General features: G+C 42.9%; 1 protein-coding gene across 1 annotated transcript; it reads right to left on the reverse strand.

Annotated features, from left to right (window-relative positions):
* Positions 1–6,914: 6,914 nt before the first annotated feature.
* On the reverse strand, positions 6,915–19,488 carry SOD2 (superoxide dismutase 2). The gene is made up of 5 exons (XM_059401367.1): positions 19,165–19,488; positions 18,633–18,835; positions 13,295–13,411; positions 11,380–11,559; positions 6,915–9,812 (listed from the first exon to the last, which is right to left on the reverse strand). The coding sequence occupies exons 1-5, from the start codon at positions 19,185–19,187 to the stop codon at positions 9,667–9,669; spliced, it is 669 nt and encodes a 222-aa protein (XP_059257350.1). The 5' UTR covers positions 19,188–19,488; the 3' UTR covers positions 6,915–9,666.
* Positions 19,489–19,696: the final 208 nt, after the last annotated feature.

Consider the following 19,696-nt stretch of genomic DNA (forward strand, 5'->3'; position numbering starts at 1 on the left):
CTCTTACAAATAAATAAATAAAATCTTAAAAAAAAAAAAAAGAAATGATAAATGAATTTAGCAAGGCCACAGGATACAAAGTCAATATACAGAAATCCATTGTATTCCTACACACTAATATGAAGTAGCAGAAAGAGAAATTAAGAAAAAGACTCCATTTACAATTGCACCAAAAATAATAAAATACCTAGGAATAAACTTAACTAAAGAAATGAAAGCCTATATTCTTAAAACTATAAAACATTGACGTGGGGCACCTGGGTGGCTCAGTCGGTTAAGTGGCTGACTCTTGATTTCAGATCAGGTCATGATCTCAGGTTCGTGAGATCGAGTCCCAAGTAGGCTCCATGCTCAGCAGGGAATCTGCTTGAGATCTGTCTCTCCCTCTCCTTCTGCCTCTCCCCACCACTCTCTCTCTCTCCCAAATAAATAAATCTTTAAAAAATTAATGAAAGAAATTGAAGACAACACAAACAATGGAAAGGTATTCCATGTTCATAGATTGGGAGAACAAATGTTGTTAAATGTCCATACTTCCCAAAACAATCCCTATCAAAATACCAATAGCATTTTTCACAGAACTAGGACAAATAATCCTAAAATTTTTATGGAACTGCAAAAGACCCCAAATAGCCAAAGCAATCTTGAAAAAGAACAAAACTGGAGGTATCACAACCCCAGATTTCAAGATATACTACAAGGTTGTAGTAATCAAAACAGTATGGTGCTGACACAAAAATAGACTCATATATCAATAAAACAGAATGGAAAGCCCAGAAATAAACCCACAATGATATGGTCAATTAATCTGCGACAAAGGAGTCAAGAATATACAATGGGAAAACGACAGTCTCTTTCTTCAACAAATGGTGTTGGGGAAACTGGACAGCCAAATACAAAAGAATGAAACTGGACCACTTTCTTATACCAAACACAAAAATAAGCTCAAAATGGATTAAAGACCTAAATGTGAGACCTGATACCATAAAAATCCTAGAAGAGAGCAGAGGCAATAATTTCTCTGACATTAATCATAGCAACATCTTTCTAGATATGTCTCCCTGAGGCAAGGGAAGCAAAAGCAAAAATAAACTATTGGGGCTACATTAAAATAAAAGGCTTCTGTACAGTGAAGGAAACAGTCAACAAAACTAAAAGGCAACCCACAGAATGGGAGAAGATAATTGCAAATGACATATGTAAGGTGGTACAGCCACTGTGGAAAACAGTATGGAGTTTCCTCAAAAAATTAAACATTGAATCACTGTATTTTCCAGTAATTCCACTACTGGATATTTACCCAAAGAACACAAAAACACTAATTCAAAAATGCGTTTGAACCTTCATGTTTATTGCAGCATTATTAACAATAGCCAAATTATGGAAGCAGCTCAAGTGTCTATCAATAGACGAACAGATAAAGAAGATGAGGTAGGGGTACCTGAGTGGCTCAGTCAGTTAAGCATCCAACTCTTGATCTCAGCTCACGTCTTAACCTTAGGGTTGTGAGTTCAAGCCTGCACCCAGCATAGAGCCTACTTAAAAAAAAAAAAAAAAAAAAAAGATAATAATGAGATATATCTATCTATCTATCTATAGATATCGATATCTATAGATAGATAAAACTCAGCCTTAAAAAAGAATGAAATCTTGCCATTTGCGGCAACATGGATAGAACTAGAGAGTATAATGCTAAGTGAAAGAAGTCAGTCAGAGAAAGACAAATACCACAAACACCACATGATTTCACTCACATGTGGAGTTTAAGAAACAAAACAAATGGGGGCACCAGGTGGCTCAGTCTGTTAAGCAAGTGCCTTTGGCTCAGCTCAGGTCATGATCTCAGGGTCCTGGGTTCAAGCCCCACATCAGGCTCCCTGCTCAGCAGGAAGTCTGCTCTCCCTCGGCCCCCTCTTGTGCTCTCTCTCTCTCTCACTCTATCTCAAATAAATAAAATTTTTTTAAAAAGAAACAAAACAGGGGCACCTGGGTGGCTCAGTCCTTAAGCAATTGCCCTTGGCTCAGGTCCCAATCCCAGGGTTCTGGGATCCAGCCCCACATTGGGCTCCCTGCCCAGCGGAAAGCCTGCTTCTCCTTCTCCCACTCCCCCTGCTTCTGTTCCCTCTCTCACTGTGTCTCTATCAAATAAATAAATAAATTTTTTTAAAAGAAATTTAAAAATGAACAAAGGGGGAAAAAAAGAGAGAGAGAGACAGGGCGCCTGGGTGGCTCAGTGGGTTAAGCCGCTGCCTTCGGCTCGGGTCATGATCTCAGGGTCCTGGGATCGAGTCCCGCATCGGGCTCTCTGCTCAGCGGGGAGCCTGCTTCCTTCTCTCTCTCTCTCTCTGCCTGCCTCTCCATCTACTTGTGATTTCTCTCTGTCAAATAAATAAATAAAATCTTTAAAAAAAAAAAAAAAAGAGAGAGAGAGAGAGAGACAAACCAAGAAACAGACTCTTAACTCTAGAGAACACACTGGGGAGAAGGGGGGTGGGGGGATGGGTGAACTATGTGAAGGGGATTAAGAGGAAATTTATCCTGATGAGCACCAAATAATGTATAGAATTGTTGAATCACTGTATATAACACTGTATGTGAACCTTACTGGAATTAAAAATAAAAATAGGGTTTTTCTTAATACACACACGGCTAGGCCAAACCTTGCTCCAAAATATCCTCCCTTTTTCTGAAAAAAGTATCACTCTCAACACCCCTCCCCCCACAAAAAAATCTCAGTTTGCCTACAAGGCCATGTAAAGAATCTTACCGCTTAACTATTCGATGGCTAAGTCTGATACAGAAAGAAAAGGAAGGAAGGGAGAGATTAAAGCCATTTGCCCTTTCCCATCTGCTGTCTTGGCAAGGACGGGTACATTCACTTTTGGCTTATTCCAGGCCTTCTCATAGGACTTAACCAAATAAAAATGCATTTTTTAGAAAAAAGAGTCTTTGCCATCTGACTTCCTCTCAGGTCATGATCTCAGGGTCCTGGGATTGAGCCAAGTCAGGCTCCACGCGCAGCACGGAGTCTGCTTCTCCCTCACCCTCTGTCCCTTCTCCTGCTCATGCACACACACTCTCTCTCTTTCTCTCTCTCAAATAAATAAAATCTTTGGGGGGAAAAAAAGCTTTGTAAAAAAATTGCATACTTTGGTACGGGGGAGGAAATAAAAGTAATATTTGAAATGTGCATACAGAAAAATAAATCAAACACATCAGCAGAATTACTTTATTAAATCAGGAGATTAGAAGGGGTTTTTTTTCCTAAATGAAGCAGCTTTGCTCCCCTGACTTAAAAGGTATAAATAAAAGGCATTCTTTAAGAGTATCATGCAGGGCTGTGGAATGAACACTAGCATAGGCAGAGGTTCCCAGAAGTGGCCATTGAGCTGGGGCGGTGATATCTGTGTCTGTCCCGGAGTCTGTGTTCTCCATGCCTTCACTGAAGAGTGGCTGAGTCAGACCACGTGAAAATTGGGAAGCCACATTTAGCTGCGCATCATGGTGTAATATACACTTCATGGTACATATTACACAACAGACACTGTTCTAAGCCCTTCACATGTATTACAGCATCTGAAACTCAGATTATCCCATTAGCACCAGCTGAGGACACTGAGTCACAGAAAGGTCAAATCAACCCGGGCATAGGAGCGGAGCTTAAACTACACATCCCAGCCTGCCCCCCCGGGGAGGTACAGTGTGGTCACCCATGAAACAGGAGCAGAAGCACAGGCACGACCTAGCCCATAAAACTTCACACCTGCCATCCTCACGTTTGTTGAGACCACGGGCTCAGTGAAGATGACAAGAGCTACCTTGCATGACACTTACCTGAGATGGCAAAGCAGTAAGACCTAAAGAGCCTGGATCATGGAACTTCCACTTGGAGGAAAGCCCCTGCGAACCAGAACAACTTCATTGTAGACTTTGCATGAGTTTAAAAAAAAAATAAGTCGATTGTCCTTGAGCTATTATATATTTAGGGTTTGTTGTCGATGCAAGTATTTGTTAATTAAGTCAAAACTTAGGATCTAGAAGTGGGTACTTCCCCAGAAAAAAAAAATGTAAAGTAGATGACACTGGGTTAGTGGGCGGTGAGTAAATTGGGAGTCCGAAGCTGAAGAGATGGAAAGCCACGTCACACGTGGCAAATCATGCAGTAAAGCTGGTTCCCGCGGTAACATGAAGGGCAAGGCCGTGGAAGCTCTGCAAGTGTTTGGGAAGAACCAGACGGATATACTGCATGTTGGCTCTTATCTTCCCCTTCCAAGAATTATTGCTGGCGTGTTCAAGAAAGAACTGGTCTGTCTGCACACAGTAATGAAAGGGGAAGGGCACCTGGGTGGCTCAAGTCAATTAAGCATCTGCCTTCAGCTCAGGTCATGATCCCAGGGCCCTAGGATTGAGCTCCACATCGGGCTCCTTGTTCGGCAGGGAGTCTGCTCCCTCTCCCTCTGCCTTCTGCTCCTCCTGCTTGTGCTCTCTCTCTTGCTCTGTCAAGTAAATAAAACCCTTTAAAAAAAAAAAAAAAGGGGGCGCCTGGGTGGCTCAGTGGGTTAAGCCGCTGCCTTCGGCTCAGGTCATGATCTCAGGGTTCTGGGATGGAGTCCCACATCGGGCTCTCTGCTCAGCAGGGAGCCTGCTTCCTCCTCTCTCTCTCTCTCTCTCTGCCTGCCTCTCTGCCTACTTGTGATCTCTGTCAAATAAAAAAATTTTAAAAAAAAAGGCAAGGCAAGGGGTATCGTTCAGAAATTTGGGACTCCAAAGTCTGGGAAAGCTATTTCTAAACCCCAAACAGTAAGAGATGTAAGACTGAAAAAGGCTCTGAGCAACAAGGGCTCCAACTCACCCCAGAAGCAGAGATGAAGGATGCGGGCTTCCCACGAGAGCCTGCGGCTCTAACGGACTCAAGTAGCTACTGTTACACAGATGCAGCGAAAAAACAAGCATGTAATCATTCTTGAGAGGTGTGTCTAGTAAAAAAATTTTAGAAGTGGATACTGACACATGAACTGGCAGCACAACTTGGTTAGAAACCCACTAAGCTTTTAAGGGAATCGTATTGCCACAGAATACAATAGACTAAACAGTATTCCACTTTTTGAGTTTTAAAATAACCTTTAGGGACACCTGGGTTGAGGCTCTGCCTTCAGCTCGGGTCATGGTCTCAGAGTCTCAGGGTCCTGGGATCAAGCCCCACATCAGGGTTTCTGCTCAGCAGGGAGCCTCTTTCCGCCCACCACTGCCTGCATCTCTGTGTACTTGTGACCCCTCTCTCTCTCTCTGTGTCAAATAAATAAAATCCTTAAAAAAAAAAATTTTTTTTTTAAATGTGGGATCAAGCCCCACATCCGGCTCTCTGCTCAGCAGGGAGCCTGCTTCCCTTCCTTGCTCTGCCTCTCTGCCTCTCTGCCTACTTGTGATCTCTGTCAAATAAATAAGTAAAATCTTAAAAAAAAAAAAAAAAAAAGATTTTGAGGGAGAAAGGTTGATCACAAGTAGGCAAAGATTTTATTTATTTGAGAGAGCCTGATGCGGGGCTCGATCCCAGGACCCTGAGATCATGATCTGAGCTGAAGGCAAAGGCTTAACCCACTGAGCCACCCAGGGGCCCCTCAAATAAATAAAATCCTTTAAAATAAACAAATAAATAAATAAATAAAGGACATAAGCTGGATGGATGCCCTTTGTGACATATTTTGTATAATCGGTATTCACTCATCCACCACAATTTTAGTCAATACACAGATAAATCCATAAAATGCTGGGAGTTGGCACCTGAGATGCTCTCTCCCTATCTATCATTCTACATCAAAGGAATAGGAGTAGCAAACCTAAGGCCTTCAATCACAGCAGCTGTCATCAAACATCCTTGTGGGTTTTGGTAGGTGAACTTGGTAAGTGAACCCAGCCTTCCAAAAACATGTATTTATACTGAGGACTGTATTAAATCACATTATTTAATAAAAACATTTGAATATGGGCCTAGGATGGTGTGCTCAGTACCAAAGACACAAATGAACAAGAACCTTCTGTTCTGGGCCTTCCAGAGCTCATGTTATAGTGGGGGCCGAGATAAACACAGAATGGCCTCTGTGTTAAGCACTGAATGCAATGAGACAGTAAATACCTAGCAAAGCCGAGACTAGAAGCGCTCAGTCTCCTTTCTTTTCACAATGTAAACTGAGAGGTCTTACTTTTCTTCATACGGTCCAAAAGAATCTTGAGAACAACACCCATTACAAGCATAGGGGAAGAGCAGACAGCGTGACCTCACCGAACACAATGCACCTTACTTCTCTTTCCAGAACAGTTTAAGTCCAGGGATAGCCGCATGAGGTGAACTCAGATTTCCCAACATGAGTGGATAAAACACTAGCTACCCAAAACTTTACAGAAAAAAGTAAACAGCTTTTTTTATCACAAGATGTGCTATATATATATAGGCAATTTTTTTTTTAAGATTTTATTAATTTATTTGACAGAGAGAGCAAGCACAAGCAAGAGACAGCACAAAGGGGGAGGGTCAGAGGGAGAGAATCTCAAGTAGGCTCCCCACTGAGCACGGAGCCCAACACACAGGGGGGCTCAACACCATGACCCTGAGATGATGACCTGAGCCAAAACCAAGAGTCAGAAGCCCAAATGACTGAACAGCCCAGGCACCCCAAGGCAATGTTATGTCTGGTTAGTGTTTGAAGATGTTCTAACTTTATAATTTAGTATCTAAAATATGACAGTATTACATTTTCCGCTGTTACTACAGATATGAATAAACTTCATATGCCTTCTGAGTTTTAAGAGTAAAATTGCAACGACCTTTTATTTATTAGCCCTGTCCCACAGGAAAGCAGTAAAAATGATAAAGCATTTTAAGATGATTTTGACACACAAGCACAATGCAAGACCTCTTTTGATAGTTGACAGATTCTTTTATTAACAATCAAAAAACTTCACACAATAGGAAAATAAATGTTTCTCTAATGGATAATTAAATGAAAACTATCCAAGACCTTATAGGATTTTTAATGCATCCCAGGTTTGATGCGTACCTTCAGAGATAGGCCATCTGCTTGCCCAATCGTTAGATATGACTGAAAATGAGAAACAGTGATTTATAAAACTTCTACCTAACAGCTTTCCCAATGCAATTATAACAGGAAATAAAATTTCTATTTAGAACTAGTTTTAGATGACTCACAACACACATCAATCTTAATTTTATCATCATGATGTTATTTTTTTAAATATATAATTACTAGAAACTCAAATCTCATTTTAAGATCATGAATTTGAGATGTGCAGTGAAATTTGTAGTTTCTCTCAACCTCAAAGTCTAATTATCACACAACAGTTCCAGCAGCAGATTCTACTTGAGACAGTATTTGTCTCATGCCCTGTTTTCTTGCAGCACTAATCACACTACGGTGTTTGAAGCACACTTAAGATTAGAACAAGCACTGCTGAGTTGGTCACAAAGATCCCTCCTGGATGAACAACGAATGCTTGGTTCATTTCAGAAGAGATGCCTTTTACTTTTTCTATTTCTTTTCTATTATGAGTAACAGGGCTAAAAAAAATGTTGAAATCTCATTTTCTGTCAAATGATTAAAATCTTTATCTGTAAATTATTTTAGTCTCTTAAAATCTATCTGATGGGGAGGACAAAAACAAAACCCTAGGGAAGAACAGCATGCTTTCCCTTGTTCCCTCAACCCAAAATCAGAGCAAAAACAGAGCCCCATAGAAATTTCAACACTGAATTATTTTTTGAAATCTTAAAGCTTAATAACAGTCAAAAAGTTTTATATGAATCAGTAATCTCTGCATACCTGCTGGTTCAATACAAACCAGGATCTGGCAGACTACTTGTGCTCAAACCGCTGTCTTTCCGAAAGGTTCCACTTTTCTAAATGGTCCATTTAAACAGAGTTCACTGCCTTGCTTATACTTATATGTGTGTATATATCCGTATATATGTGTGCGTCTGCATACATACGTACAGGCACGCGTGCATACATCTGTACACGTGCAAGCCGTAAGCCCGGCTCTCACTGGACTCCACGAAGTCACTTCGTTGCGGGAGAAGGATGGCAATCCCGGTCCCCACAGTGTCTTCAATCTACTCTCATCACTACTCTCATCAACGCTGCCAACCATTCAGAAAACCTAAATACTTTCTAATTGAATTCTAAAAGAAAAGTGCCTTAAATTTAATTTTTTTAAACTTCAGTCTTCAATATCGAAACTGCTAAGTTACCCCATTTTTCCATGCCAAATATATAGAATAAACTTGGGGAAAAAATAATATACTAACTCGGGAAAACATTCAGTTACTAAATAGGCATAAGAAAAAAATCTATATAGAAAAACTATTCCCATGGAAGGTAAAATCTATGTGGGTTGCTCACCACAGCATTATCTGAATAAATAACAATTAGAAACCAATGAAATATTCAGTAACAGAACTGTAAGATAAATTAGCAAGTGTCCAATTATACAGCCCCCTAAAATAAGGGAAATGATGAAACATGGAGCGCATGACAATTTAGGCCAAATTACAAGAGGCTCCCTGCTACATTTAAACAGTCCTGCAAGCAGGAAACAAGAACACAACTGGACAGGCTGTGTCACTGGATTATGGGTATCACTTTCCTTTACTTAAAGGACTATATAATATAAAGCTTCTATAGTGACCGTGCATTTGTTTAAAAGAAAAGAAGATCAAATATGATGGAGTAATTCAAAAACAAGTCTTTGAAAAGCAATGCTCCTGTGCAGGGACGTGCCGCTGGCCACATCCAGAAACCAACCACCTGCCGCTCTGGGAAGGCAGCACCGACCCAGGCTGCTGCTCTCCAGGGGGTGCTTGTGAACAGGCAGAGATGGGGACAAGTGCTTGGCCAGAATGGTCTGTGGCCTCATCCCCAACATTTGTTTTATCAATAAGGCTCAAATTTGTCTCCTTTGAGCAGTCACCTAACACATATTTCTGTTTGATGACAAGATTCCACATAAAAGTCCTATTTCTCCCAACAGAAAAATTCAAATGCATGACTATTTCCTTTTCATAATAGAGCAATTCTCAATTAGCAATCAAGTGATTTTTTTTAAAAGACAAAATGGTGTTAACCTTGTGAAACATGTGACCAAAGATAATTAAAGGCCCACGGGTGATATCTACCACAAATACTACTAGACAGATTACTTACAAAAAAGAGCAATTTTCAATAGAAAAACTGAACATTTCCCTTGGGAAACAAATTTAACCTTTTATCATTAAACAACTGGGCAAAGGACCAGGTTTTCTACAAGTGCAACAGAACAAGAGCAAAAAGGCTTCCCCGGAGGCCCTAAGAGGACAGGGATGAGATCTTTTTGACAGTTTCATGATGGCAATCATAACCTGCTGGCTGTTTCAGCTCTCAGAAGAAGATGTTCAACCAAAAGACTAAATCAAATAAAGCACTTATTATTTTCAGTTGCCCAATAACAAAATTTGAAAACAAGAAATTCATAGCATTAAATCATGTTCATCAAATGCTTGAACAAGCTACATTAAGAAATGCTACAAAAGAGCAGCTTACTGGCATACTACGGTACTCTGCACTACTACAAAAATAGTCGTGAGAAGCTTATTTTGCTCAATGTAATGATCATGTTTTACTTTTTGCAAGCCATGTATCTCTCTGTTACATTCTCCCAGTTGATTACATTCCAAATAGCCTTTAGGTAATCCGGTCTGACATTTTTATACTGAAGGTAGTAAGCATGCTCCCACACATCAATCCCCAGCAGTGGAATAAGACCTATTGGAGAGAAGGGGGAAAAAAGCAAAAACTATGAATTTCCATCTAAAACGTGACTTAAACTTTCTTCTACGCACACAAAACTGCCCTTTACAACATTCCCATCCATTTTTCAGTTTCTTTTACAAACAGGAAATTTCCCAAGAATAAATACAAACATTTTTTTCTAAATTTTAGTCTTTGGAAGAAAATGTGATCAAGAGTGAAAAATTTAAAATAGAGTTTGGAAAATTAAGTATAATATTTGAAGAGCTGTTCTTGAAATACCAGTAAATCTACCCATGAGCCAAATCTTGGGCAGGGATCAGTAAGGTACTATGTTTGTGGGGGTGGTTAAGGACCTTCCCAAGCAGTCAGTGGAGTTTTAGGAGAAGCTGCTCTGCTCCCAAGGCTAATAATGTTAGTCTCAGAGAATACAGAACATTTGTGAGACACTAACAGAAAAAGTTAACAAGGGAAACTAAACAAGACCAAAGAAAAAGAGACACTGTATAAAGAAGGAATTATTTCTACAACACTCATTTTCAAAAACTCTCAAACTAAATGACAGCTCTCCTCCAGGAAAACAAGTTCCAACCAGTAGGTCTTGAGCAGTGGAGAGGTTTGTCACTAATCATGTATTACAAGTAATTAACTTAACAAAGTTCATAAATGATTTTTCCTCTCCATATACTGCCATGACTTTCACGGATTTTCATTCCAATGGATTTTCCTCAAGTGGAAGAGAAGCAGGTATGGCCAGGGTTTACCTGGAAATCACGGCCTCATCTGTCCGGCACCTTCAAAGATAGACCTGACTCTCCACTGCACTCTCTAGCATCTCACTTTGCCAAAAGAGCCATTAGATCCTGACTAATTCTGAATATATCTAGGGCAGTGAGGGACGTATGCAAGTCTGTGGACATGCACAGAGGCAGAAAACCGGGCTGAGAGCTACTGGTTACGGACACTGAAATGTCACTGCAGGTTGGTCACACTGCAGATCAAAGTTCCAACTAACAGCTGGATATCTTGTGACTATTTCCTAAAGACATTCTGATTCAATCTGGCTCAACATGAAAAAGGATTTGGTGAGCCCAGCCTGGAGCTTCTAAGCCAAATATTTTCCTATACCAAAACCAAAACCCCCCAAAAGGCCTAAGTCTGGAAATCTGAGCTCCAGTGCTACTCTGACCACAGGTGCTCAGCAGACGGGCTGACAGTCCAAGGTCTGAGGTCAGATTCAGCTTCCAGGTCTTATCCTCCTATGTGCTGTTTAATCTAATTTCAGTGCATGTAATTATGTAAGCTGGTATGCATTCTCTGTCAACTGAAGCAGAGTTTATGTTCAAAACATGTTTTGTTAATGTATCTGTAAAATTACATGTGCTAATTTTACAAAACATCAAGGGCTCTTTAAGCATTTTTGTTCATAGGAGACTCAGACTACTATCAGCTGTTAAGATTTACTCACATTAGGACATACTCAAGATAGGTTTAATCACTACTCATGTTACTTATTTCAAGGTAAATGCTTTACCGTGAACCATCTCACACTAATGAATATGAAACAATTTTCAAACCTAACCTGTTGTTCCTTGCAGTGGATCCTGGTTAGAACAAGCAGCAATCTGCAAGCGTCCCTGTTCCTTATTGAAACCAAGCCAACCCCAACCTGAGCCTTGGACGCCAACAGACACGGCGGTCAACTTCTCCTTAAATTTGTCGAAGGAACCAAAATCACGTTTGATGGCTTCCAGCAATTCTCCTATTTAAAAAAAAATCCAAAAATACCCACAAGTGAACATACTGCAACAATAAATAATTTTATTACATATATTAAAATCTGCCTGTCATGAGGCACAAGATACCAACTAGACAACACGTGGAAAACATAACATAACCCAGTGAGCCCCAACGTTACTCCTTCCCTGACACTAGCATCATAAGGTCTCACAACCGTTAATTCAGGTGTTACTGAACCATGTTAGAGGGATTTCTTTCCTCACTATGCTATTTCCATCATAAAAGAAATAATATTTTCCATTATTTTGTTTCCCTTCAACAGAAAATTTTACTTCAACTTCTACCCTACCTGTTCTGTCTCAATTGGGGAATAAAATTTTATGGCTGTTATTTGGTTCTTCCCCAAGGCAGTCAAGATCTTTCCTATCATAATCATGTAATTTTAAAAACAGTGATTTTTGTCTTTTATTACCAAAGGGTACACTGTAAGAGCAACAGTCCTTTTATTCTGTACCAATGTAACATACAATTCTAGATTGAGCACATCAAAGCAAGTAGGCCAAAAATATCACTACTCTGATTCCACTGGTTTAAAGTAATTACCTATTGTAAGCACAAATAATAAAATGGTACAGATAACCCAAAGTGTCAGAGAACCAAGACCTGTTGGCTAAATATGGGCATATATGACATTCTACTAATCCCAAAACCTCAAAAGTATTAGACCTAACCCATCTGCAGACCTAAGCCATAAAAAGAAATGCCCAGGTTTGCCATATTTACTCCCCTTTAATCTTTACTTCCAAATGAAATAGCTTAGTACAAGCACCTAAGATGACTTCCAAAAAACAAGTAAGAACAAACAAACGAACAAATCCACAGAAACTTAAGATGTATGCCACAAGCCGAGAGACAGGGAGAGCTCTATTTCCGCCCCCTCCGTTCCTGGGATGAGGCGGGTAATGAAATCATCTGGGCCTCCAAGAAGAGACACAAGAAGTCAAGTAGACCCACCAGAGTGAACAGACCATTGGCTCTGCAGTCCCTCATTTACCCTCCAGGTATCCTGGAGAATCTCATTTCCTGGGACAACTAACTTTTTATCAGTTAGGAAGAGCAGGAAAATAACAGCAAGAGGCACTATTCTAAGCATTTTACGTTTGGTAACTTATTTAGTTTTCAAAACAGCTCTATTATTGTCCCTGTGTCATACAGATGAAGAAAGTAGGTACAGAGTCATTAAGTATCTGACCCACCCCAGGTTGCTCAACTTCTCTAAAATCGGTTTGCCAGTTAGAAGTACAGTACATTTCAACCAAAACTTGACACATATCTGACACTCTGTGTGTATACAAAAAAAGCTGATGACATAACTACCTGAATGTAGTCTCCATTCCTACATGTGCCCCATTCAAAGTTACAACTTTGTTATACTCCTTGCTATGAAAAATATGTCACTAAATAATGTAAGAATTAACATAAGAAAAGCAACAGGCAGGGCGCCTGGGTGGCTCAGTGGGTTAAGCTGCTGCCTTTGGCTCAGGTCATGATCTCAGGGTCCTGGGATGGAGCCCAGCATCAGACTCTCTGCTCAGCAGGGAGCCTGCTTCCCTTCCTCTCTCTCTGCCTGCCTCTCTGCCTACTTGTGATCTCTCTCTGTCAAATAAATAAATAAAATCTTTAAAAAAAAAAAAAAAAGCAACAGGCATTGCTGTTGTGCACAGAATGTAGCTAAGACTACACCAATATCTACCAACCTTTGGGTTCTCCACCACCCTTAGGGCTCAGGTTGGTCCAGAAGATGGAATGATTGATATGGCCTCCACCATTGAACTTGAGCCCAGGCTGAAGAGCTACCTGAGTTGTAACGTCACCTGTAATGTAAAGAGGCAAACATTTTTTTTCTAATTCTTACTTTGCAAACATTCTATATACCATTTTCTTTGGAAAAAAATCTGATAATTGGACTAGCTTATTTGTAACATCCCTATTGGTCCTAAAATTCCACAATTTACACACACACACACACACACACACACACACACACAAACACACAAGATTTTCTTCAAAAATTATTTGTCCCGGTGGATTTTCAGTTCAATTAATGTCCTGAACAACTCATCAGTGGCCCAGGAGGGAGTGCATGCAGAAAATTCTTTCCTGAGCTCCAAAGACCTCAAAGTTTTCTTAGATATTAAAGATTTCAGCAATAATAAAAACAAAGATAGAAAACAGTGAAATGAGAATATGCGTGGTTCTGTAAACAGATTAAATGGTAAGTTTTCTGGGGCACCTGGCTGGCTCAGTCAGGAGAGCACACAACTCTTGGTCCTGAGGTGATGAGTTCAAGCCCCGTAACGGGAGGTAGAGATTACTAAAAACAAATAAAACTACTTTTTTTTAATAGACATATATTTTTATCCCAGGGGTACAGGTCTGTGAATCGCCAGGTTTACACACTGCACAGCACTCACCACGGCACATACCCTCCCCAATGTCCATAACCCCACCCCCCTTCTCCTAACCCCCTCCCCCCAGCAACCCTCAGTTTGTAAAACCACTTTTTTAAATGGTAGATTTTCAATTCTCATTTTCTACATAGACAACTCTTCATTGGCAAATAGTTCAATGTTCCATAAACAAAAACTCAGCATATTCAAAACCCAACTCCAGATTTTCACTCCCAAACTTACCCAATGGCCTTCCCCATCCCAGCAAGTGCCAGCTCTTTTCTCAGGACATTTTTGATAACTAGTTTCTTTCTTTCTTTCTTTTCTTTTTCTTTCTTTCTTTCTTTAATTAACATATACTGTATTATTTGTTTCAGGGGTACAGGTCTGTGTACTTCGTCATTTCTTACTCCTTTCCCCACATACCATGTTCAACCCACCAATGTACCCACCAGCAAAGCCAGCTCTACCTTTAAAAAAGATCCAGAACCAGGGCACCTGGGTGGCTCAGTGGGTTAAGCCGCTGCCTTCGGCTCAGGTCATGATCTCAGGGTCCTGGGATCAAGTCCCGCATTGGGCTCTCTGCTCAGCAGGGAGCCTGCTTCCCTTCCTCTCTCTCTCTGCCTGCCTCTCTGCCTACTTGTGATCTCTCTCTCTGTCAAATAAATAAATAAATAAATCTTTAAAAAAAAAAAAAAAAAAAAACCAGAACCAATCCCTTCCTCATATTTCTGGGACAGACCAGCAGCATCACCTATCTGCATCTGTGCCACCATAACCCACAACAGTCTCCTGCTTCCACACGTGCCCCCTACTCTCTGTTCTCACCACTGGCCAGAGAGCTCCTCTAGACCCCACACTACTGAGGCACTCCTCTAGGCAAACCCCTCCAAAGGCTGCTCCTCTCACTCAGAGTGAACCCCAAGTCCCTACAATCTGCTTGCGAGGTGCATCATCTGACCCAGCATCTCCTTGTTAGCCCAGCTCCAGCCACACTGGCCTCCCTGCACTTACAAAAGCAGCTCAGCCTGCTCCCAGTTTAGGGTTTCCACTGACTGCCGTTGCCTGGACTGGAACCAGTTCCCCAACTTGTTTTTCTTGATAGGACTTATGGACCTGGCATACCACTACATATTTACTTGACCATCTGTCTCCCCACTAGAACAAAACCTCCAGTATTAAGGACCTCAGAGCACTGCTGTGTCTCAGGGGCCAATATATCGCCTTCTAGGGGCAACCTGGGTGGCTCAGTGGGTTAAAGCCTCTGCCTTCAGTTCAGGTCACGATCCCATGGTCCTGGGGTCAAGCCCCACATCAGGCTCTCTGCTCAGCGGGGAGCCTGCTTCCCTTCCTCTCTGCCTGCCTCTCTGCCTACTTGTGATCTCTGCCTCTCAAATAAATAAATGAAATCTTAAAAAAAAAAAAAAGATTATATATATATATATATATATATATATATATATATCTTATATATCGCCTTCTACATACCAGGCACTCAATAAATGTTTGATTGACTAGATAACGGAATATATTAAATGTAGTATTCATGGAAAAAAAATTAATTCTCTGATATCTATACCAAAAAAGTCACATTGGAAAACACTTTTCCTACCTTGGCAATAAGAAAGCAAAATAAAATATTCTTTTTCATGCCTTTAAGAAGCTAAGATTAACTACTTTGGAAAATGGCAATTCCCTTGTTCAATTAAGTCCCAAGTGCTTATTATTCACAAGATACTAAGAGACAAAGTGGAAGAAACAAGAACCACTGAGAGCTGTGTGCTTAGGGAGTTTACATAATAGAAGAAGTTCTCTAATCTGCTCTTGGGGCATATCTCAAAGAGGAGAAACATTGGGCCAAGTGATCTCAGAATACACAGATCATCTTGGAGAGTTGTTTTAAGATGCCAATTTCTTTTTTTTTTTTTTAAAGATTTTATTTACTTATTTGACAGACAGAGATCACAAGTAGGCAGAGAGGCAGGCAGAGAGAGGAGGAAGCAGGCTCCCCGCTGAGCAGAGAGCCCAATGTGGGGCTCGATCCCAGGACCTTGGGATCATGACCTGAGCTGAAAGCAGAGGCTTTAACCCACTGAGCCACCCAGGCGCCCCTAAGATGCCAATTTCTTGTTATTATGTTCACAGGATAATTTTGGTATAGATCAGTGTCCCTCTTAGAAATTATTCCAGGAACATCACCCTAAAAATAAATGTAGATTTTATATTGTTTTTTAATAAATCAACAGTAACTAAATTTTTCTAATGGGAAAGAAGCATGGTTATTGAAAACTAATTTAATAATCTCAATCTCTCAAAGTTTATTTCACTGTTTTTTTTAAGATTTTATTCATTTATCTGTTAGAGAGAGAGAAGCATGTGCACAAGCAGGGGGAGCAGCAGGCTCCCCAATGAGCAAGGAGCCCAATGCAGGACTCAATCCCAGGATCCTAGGATCATGACCCAAGCCAAAGGCAGACGCTTAACGACTGAGCCACTGAGGCGTCCCTACTTCATTATTTTTAAATTTTAATACAGAGGTGCCTGGGTGGCTCAGTCAGTTCAGTATCTGCCCTTAACTTGCGTGGAGATCGCGGGGTCCTGGGACCAAGCTGCTTGGAGGGCTCCCTGCTTGGCAGGTCTGCTTCTCCCTCACCCTCTGCCCCTCCTCCCTGCCTGTGTTCTCTATCTCTCTCTTTTCAAATAAATTGAATAGATAAAAAAATAAATAAATTTTAATACAAACTTGGGGGGTCCCTGGCTGGCTCAGTTGGTAGAGGATATGACTCAATCTTGAGATTGTGAGTTCGAGCCCCATACTAGAATCAGAGTTTATATTAAAAAAATAGGGGGTGCCTGGTTCAGTCGTTAGGCGTCTGCCTTTGGCTCAGGTCATGATCCCAAGGTCCTGGGATCTATCCCTGTGTCAGGCTCCCTGCTCGGTGGGAAGCCTGCTTCTCCCTCTCTCTCCCACTCCCCCTGCTTGCAATCCCTCTCTCACTGTCTCTCTCTTGGTCAAAAATGAATAAATAAAAATCTTAAAAAAAAAAAAAAACAGTAATAATAATAACAGAAATGTGGGGGGGTATTACAATCTGCTTTTAAAAATACTATTCTTGGGGCGCCTGGGTGGCTCAGTGGGTTAAGCCTCTGCCTTCGGCTCGGGTCATGATCCCGGGGTCCTAGGATCAAGTCCCACATCGGGCTCTCTGCTCAGCGGGGAGCCTGCTTCCTCTTCTCTCTGCCTGCCTCTCTGCCTACTTGTGATCTCTGTCAAATAAATAAATAAAATCTTTTAAAAATATAAATAAATAAATAAATACTATTCTTGAGGAGCCTGGGTGGCTCAGTGGCTTAAAGCCTCTGCCTTCAGCTCAGGTCATGATCTCGGGGTCCTGGGTTGCAGCCCTGCATCCAGCTCTCTGCTCAGCAGGGAGCCTGCTTCCTCCTCTCCCTCTGCATACTTGTGATCTCTGTCAAATAAATAAATAAAATATTTAAAAAAGTAAATAAATAAAAATAAAAATACTATTCTTAAGTTCAACATTTTCTTCAGTTTCAATTTTTTTCCTGTTAAAGTACAATAAAAGTTACTTTTGTTTGAAAAGTTTTTATTTACCTACCTGAAATGAGACTGATGATGTTATGTCACTTAATATTGTCGCCCCAAATTCTCAAACATGGAAATTTAGTTCTTCAACAGTCTTTAATACATATAATTTTTTAAATAAAAGAAAATTCTACCGGTGCTTATTAATTTATACTCAATATAACACAACATAATATACAGCTTTTTTTTTTCCTGTAACTTTCATGAAAACAGGTAAAGGTGTGATTGCACAAGAAAAGAACTGAAATTAAGTTGTTTTTTAAAATACTGAAGAGAAAGGTTCAAGTTGTCAGGCGTTGTCATGCAGGAAATAATTTCGCAACGGGGATATTCCCCACCTTGTCATTATTAGCACATCTTTCCCGATTCTGTTATTTTCTAAAACCCCTTTCCCGTACAAATCATGAAACTACCCTCCTCCCACCCCGCCCCTCCAGAAAGGTTCCCGTCACAAATCTTCCAGAATGTGGCAACTTCCTCTTGTTTTTGTTTAGCCAATTACCGCCTGCAACGAGGCTGAAATACTACATTTTCCCACTAGATGCCCCCAGTCGACAAGGCGTCACGGTCTGACATTTACTCAGCAGATTTCGGGGGCCTGAAGTCCGTAAAAATAAAGAAACAACCCCTCTTCCAAGCGGGCAGCTAAAGAAGCGAGACCCGTCAGTCAGTCGGCTGGTGCGAGCCGCTGCGGAACCGGCTGGAAAGGGTAACGCGATTTTGCACGGAGACAGGAAAACACGGATTCGCGTACGCGCCCGCCCCAGACACACAAAGTCCACACACTTCCTACTGGTTTTGGCAAATGGGCTCTTCAGGAAAAAAGAAAAGTGTAAGTCCGTATTCTACCATAACACCGAATTCTAAACACCGGCAGGTACACACAAGCCTGTTTCCGTTTCGCGCAAAACGACCGCTTTCCTCGCGAATTCTGGCCCCGCGTCGACGCCAGGACACGCGGGGCCACTCTCCGGCCCCGAAGGGCCCGGGCTCCCCCGCGGCCACGCCTCGCCCGGCGCCCCGCAGCCCCGCGCCTACCCTTCTCCAGCGCCTCCAGATACTTCTCCTCGACGGCGTTCAGGTTGTTCACGTAGGTCGCGTGGTGCTTGCTGTGGTGCAGCTGCATGATCTGGGCGCTGATGTGAGGCTCCAGGGCGCCATAGTCGTACGGCAGGTCGGGGAGGCTGTGCTTCTGCCTGGAACCCAGCGACCCCAGCGCCGGCACCAGCGTCCTGCTCGCGCTGCAGAAACAGCAGACACGGGACACGGACCGGTTCGCTCACGCGTCTACGCAGACCCAGCGCCACCCGGGCCTTCCTGCCGCTCGCGCGCTCCCCCTCCACATTCCCTGACGCGTCACACCAACGCGGCAACCCCGAGCCGCGGCCGCACCCGGACGCGCTCAGCGGACACCTGCCCTCAGGCACCACCGCCCGCCGCTTCTCCGCGACCCCGGGGCCTCCAAGGTGCCCGGGACCCGCCGCGCCGGCGCGGGCACGCAGGCAGGGGGACCCTGCGCCCTCGGGGCCGTGACCCGTCTCCGCTGCGCCACGCGGCCCCGGCGCCTCACCTGCGCGCTGCCCGGGACAACATGGTGAGCTCTGCCCGCGGACCACACCTCAGAAACCGAGTAGCCGCGCCGACCGCCCGGCGTACACACACGCGCACCCCCGGCCGCGCCGCAAGGACACCGGCGACCTCCACGGGCCCCGCCCCCGGCGCCCGCCGCTCCCACCCGCTCCCACGCCGGGGGGCCTGCGGCCCCGGGGTCTGCCCTCCAGAGCCAGCCCGCGCGCGGATCCCAGGGGAGGCGAGAACGAGGGTATAAGGGTCCTGCCCCAGGGGGCCGGGGGAACGGCGGCCCCCACTTGCCCGCTCTGGGCGTGCGACCAAAGGGAAGGCCGCGCTCTACCTCCCCCATGGTGGAAGATGGTACGGTCCGCAGTCCCGCCCCTCGGGGGCTCGTGGGAGGGCCGCGGCCGGCGCTTCCACGCCCCTGGTGAAGGGGGCCGTTCCGTGAGCCGCCGTGGCGCGCCCTAGCGGGCTGGGGAGGTCCCTCCGGAAGAAAGGTCCTTCCTGGGCGCTGGTAAGGTGTAGAGCCA

Source organism: Mustela nigripes, chromosome 5, assembly GCF_022355385.1.
Source record: "Mustela nigripes isolate SB6536 chromosome 5, MUSNIG.SB6536, whole genome shotgun sequence".
NCBI classification, from domain to species: Eukaryota; Metazoa; Chordata; class Mammalia; order Carnivora; family Mustelidae; genus Mustela; species Mustela nigripes.